Source organism: Berghia stephanieae, chromosome 2 (assembly GCF_034508935.2).
Source record: "Berghia stephanieae isolate SIO BIC M18660-M18661 chromosome 2, UCSD_Bste_1.3, whole genome shotgun sequence".
NCBI classification, from domain to species: Eukaryota; Metazoa; Mollusca; class Gastropoda; order Nudibranchia; family Aeolidiidae; genus Berghia; species Berghia stephanieae.
The window spans coordinates 5972863-5977862 of NC_088361.1; the positions used below are offsets into that span (position 1 = coordinate 5972863).

General features: G+C 34.9%; 1 protein-coding gene across 1 annotated transcript in view; it reads right to left on the bottom strand.

Annotated features, from left to right (window-relative positions):
* Positions 1 to 5000, bottom strand: part of LOC144964221 (atrial natriuretic peptide receptor 1-like) — a 123150-nt gene that overhangs the window by 47626 nt on the left and 70524 nt on the right. The window contains exons 16-17 of the mRNA XM_078898236.1: positions 3441 to 3593; positions 2444 to 2642 (exon numbers count right to left, since the gene is read on the bottom strand). Coding sequence (XP_078754362.1) covers positions 2444 to 2642; positions 3441 to 3593 — 352 coding nt within the window. The remainder of the gene's footprint in view (positions 1 to 2443; positions 2643 to 3440; positions 3594 to 5000) is intronic.

Genomic DNA, 5000 nt, shown 5'->3' on the forward strand with positions numbered 1-5000 from the left:
GAAATAAGGAAGTAACGTTCAAGCATTATAAACATGTTTTTAACGATATTCATCCGCCTGAACACAAACAAGTGTGCCTTGTGTTCCACTTGGGAAGCAAGAGGAGAAGTAAGGAAGTAACGTTCAAGCATTATAAACATGTTTTTAACGATATTCATCCGCCTGAACACAAACAAGTGTGCCTTGTGTTCCACTTGGGAAGCAAGAGGAGAAGTAAGGAAGTAACGTTCAAGCATTATCAACATGTTTTTAACAATATTCATCCGCCTGAACACAAACGAGTGTGCCTTGTGTTCCACTTGGGAACCAAGAGGAGAAGTAAGGAAGTAACGTTCAAGCATTATAAACATGTTTTCTCTAGGTTGTTGCTGGGCTGAGTTGGCTGTGATATTTTTCGTTAATTGTTGGAGGACATAATGTTTTGTATGCAGGTGTATCCTATTTTGATGGTGTTTTTGTTCATGATTGGGTGACCGGGAGGGAAGCATTTTTGTAGTAGATTGAAGAATTTGTTACCGATAGAAGTTGTTACATTCTTGCTGTAGGGTAGGTGTTATATGTCGTTTTCTTTGACGTTTTTTCGTTGTGGTGGTAATGGTCTCTTATTCATATTTTAGTTTGTAGTTATAGCCGCTTAATGTAGTGCGTTTGTGTATGGTGGGATTGCATCGTTGAATATGTTGTTGTTTTTAGAGTTGTTAAATAGTATTTTATTAATGCTCTCTGTGATGTTTTTGATTATAGATGGCGGCGGATGATTGCTATGTCTATGGACGTACAATGGGATGTTGTTGGATTTTTAAAATGGTTGATAGGTGCCGTCGTTCAGGTTGATGGTTATGTCTAGGAAGTAATCCATATTATCCTGCACTCGAAGAACACCTCACTATACAACAATGGAGTAGCATGGACAAAAAAAATCAACGAACTTTGACGTCACCATGGGAAGCTACGACGGAGCAGAAACATGCGAGCTCGTCGGACTATATCTACTTTCCCAAATGCAAAATCTTGATATAAACATTGGACTATACAGAGACGACGGGCTCGCATTGTGCAATAAAAGACCGAGGCAGACAGAATTAATAAAGGAAAAAATATGCAAAATCTTCCGGGACAACAATCTGAAAATTACCATGGAAGCCAACAAAAAGACATTCGACTTCCTAGACATAACCATCAACCATACATGGCAACACTCACCTGAAGAAACGAACTAACATCCTCACGCAGACATAGAAACAAACACCTTTTATGTAATTACGAGAGTCTATAAACACGAATCTAGAAAAATACGAAAAACATAACAATCTACTTTTTCTTCCACTTCCTGAAGAGAGCTAATGCTTGAAACAATGTTCAATATATATATATATATATATATATATATATATATATATATATATATATATATATATATATATATATCAGTCAAGTGGGCTATTATTAGTACCAAAATAAAAAGAGAAAAGAGAGAACAAATGTCTGGAAATCAGAATCGTTTAGTTTTCTTTTGATTCAATATAATAACAATAATGCTTATTCTACATTTTACATTCTGTACATTGAAATCAAGCGTCTATTTTACTTTGGACCCCATTAAAATAAGATGGGCCGGACAACGATTGAGGCCGTATGAGCCATTCTTCACACAAAGAAACTAATAAAATAAAAAGCAACTTACATTGCAAATCTTAAACGATATATATATATATATATATATATATATATATATATATAATATATATAAATATATATAAAATATATATATATATATATATATATATATATATATATATATATATATGTATATATATATATATATAGCCTTATTACTCGTTGCTATCAAGCTCATTGCATCCGTATTTCAGGCAATATAAATCGATTTCTCATTCCGGACTACAAGTCATTTGCTGTAAAATGAACTTTATTGTATTAACATTCTTACGATATCTATCTCCGTTTCCTTATCATAACCCTAAACCGCTTGGTCTCAGAAAGGTGCATAAGACGCCGTTGGTAGTCAGGAACTTATTCAGATGATTATTCATATAATTCGAATGTAACAAAAGTGTGAAAAGGAAAATATAATTGGACAGGGACCGGGTTTTATCCCTGAGCCAGCCGTTGTTAAGGCAATGCCACTTATTTTCCACTGTCTGAAGACAATGGTTTGCCTTTCGACAATTATTGTAATATTAGATCCAACTACGTATATACCATCATAAAGAACGTACAGCAGGGATTCAAGAATTGCCAAGGTGCCTAAATGATATCAATAATGATAATCATAATGATGATGATGATGATAATGATGAAAGTGATGATGATGGTGATGATGGTGGTGGTGGTGAAGATGATGATAATGATCATAAAAGAATGAAAGGGTGAAAGGAAGCAACTGCGTAAAAAATGTCTAATCCATTATTAAAGTAAAACTTACTTCCCTTTATTGATGGACAGCCACTGCAATTTGAGGGAGTCGATATTTGGTCTCCTGCCAGGCACCTGATATAAGCAGCTATCACTGATCTCTAAGGCCAATCTGGGAATCTCCCCTCTCTCTTTTGTTGGGTCAGTCATGTGATTGATGGCAGGACGATATGGAGGACTCTCACAGCTCTTTACTCTCTCAATAATTTCTGAAAGATAAGGTAAAGTTAACATTGATCTAACCACTCGTGACATCAGTTGGTGTGTTGAATATCGTACAATTGAGTGGCCCCACCCTTATTTATGAAAAAACTTCTTAGCTTCTGTCACACAATTCTACCCGGCTACAATTATTTTGGTATAAATAGATAATAGAAGGTTATTATCAAGATACCAAGATGATCTTGCGATAAATATTACGAGAAACTCGATTTTACTATAATATATTAAACACAAGAACACAATGGTGTGAATTAAAATATGTCACTTTTACAGAAAATTATATACTGTCTTAACTAGACTTTGATGCCATGGTGCATATATCTGTTTGGTGTGTAGGCTACTTATAACTTTTAAGCCTTTAAATTAATTTTGGCATGGAAATTCCACTTAAATGAAGATGAAATGGAGAGTCTTCACACATGAATTAGACAACATACAAAACGTTTCCTTTGGCATCATTCATTTAATACTTGGCAGGTTTTAAATAGTACTATAATTATTCACTTAATTCAAGAAAATGTTAGTATCAAAACAATCATTAATTGTTGGAAAGTAAATGAATTTTACTGAATTGAGGTTTACGTTTTATAATACTAAAATGTAATTGCTTTAATATGCTGTCTCCCTTCTTCCCTCTAAAAAAGAAAAAGAGTCACCTAACAGAAAAGAAACATACGTTCTTAATATGCCGTCAAGTTAAAATACTTACTCAAGCAACGATCCCAAATCTTCTGTAATATTACTCATCATGTATTTTACGTTCTATATATCAACTGTTCATTTACCTTTTGGCGTCAAATCCCTAGTGTCGTATGGTTCAAGACGGTGTAATATCTCCCATAGTACAATGCCATAGCTGTAAATGTCCGCTCTCTGGATATCACTCCAAGGTCTGATATCCGCATTTGTCAGAATCTCGGGAGCTTTCCAAAACATTGCTGTCATTGAAAAGAATTTTGAAAATCCTAAAATACAAAATTCTAATTCAAACCATGATTAATGAAATGAAGTCCATGTCATGAAATTCAGACTATGACAATTTTAAAAACCATTGAATTATACTACTAATTTTATTTTGTTCATTGAAAGTTCCGGAAGACTAGTCGAAAAGGCCAAAATTAGAGAAGTAACAATCCTTCCTGTAGACTAAATGGGCTTAATAGCAAGCACTACAATCCTGGACATCAACAACACAATCAGAAGAAACGCATACATACCATTGACCAACACACACGCTTTAATAAATTAGTTTGAACACATCAACAATATACAACCCATAATATAATACAATTAGACAACTCTGATTTTATGACAATAAAAGAGAGAACATGTTCATGAGCGAAATAATTTTTGCGCGTGAATATACCACTCTCACTCAAAAAGCTGTAGATTTCTTCCAAAACGCAAAACGATTACTCTTCTTCCATAACGGCGGGGAAAACGTGAACTACAAAACAAAGAGGGCAAATCGACAAGCCCATCATCGAATAAGATGGAGCAGAAATCTGCGAATTAATTGGACCATTCTTCACGCAACCATATTAAAAACAGCTATCAGAATCGATCTTCACAGAGTGCAAAATAAAAAAATAAAAAAACACATCAAAATCGAACATCGAAAGAACAAAGAAATACTCAATAAACATTATACAAAGATTTTGATCTCAAAATTACAATCCAAACAAATTTAAGCCAAGTAGACTTCCTGGATATAACGCTCTGTCTCCAAACGGGTACGTCCATACCATATAAAAAAAAACCAACAAATATCGCCCTCCCCCCTCCAATACATCAAACATTCTTCAACCACCCGCCCACAATACTCAACATATGATTGAGCTGCGATTGACCAACCCCTCTTCAAACGAAACAATATTCAACGGAACAAAAACAAACCCAAAAAAAAAAACCCCAAAAACAAAACAAAACAAAAACGAAACGGCCCTCAAAATAATGCGGCCATAACCACACACTGACATAATTAAATAAGACAATGATGGAAACCACACACAAACACAATAGAAAAAAAAGACATGTTGTGGATCAATCCTTCGTTTAACAACTCAACAACCTCAAACATTGGCAGGCAGTTTCTCGTCCTCATCGCAAAAACACTTCTGACAGGATGCGTACAAAACGTGCACCAGATAATCACAAATCTTAATAGGCAGATTATGTATCCTCAACAACAGAACACACACACACACACACACACACACACACACACACACACACACACTCCTGCAGCTGCAGGAGGAAGAACGAAGGCTCCTTACAAGGAAATTGCTTTAAAAGTGTCTTCACCTACAAAGCCACCATAACCACTATTAGCACCATAGCACAGT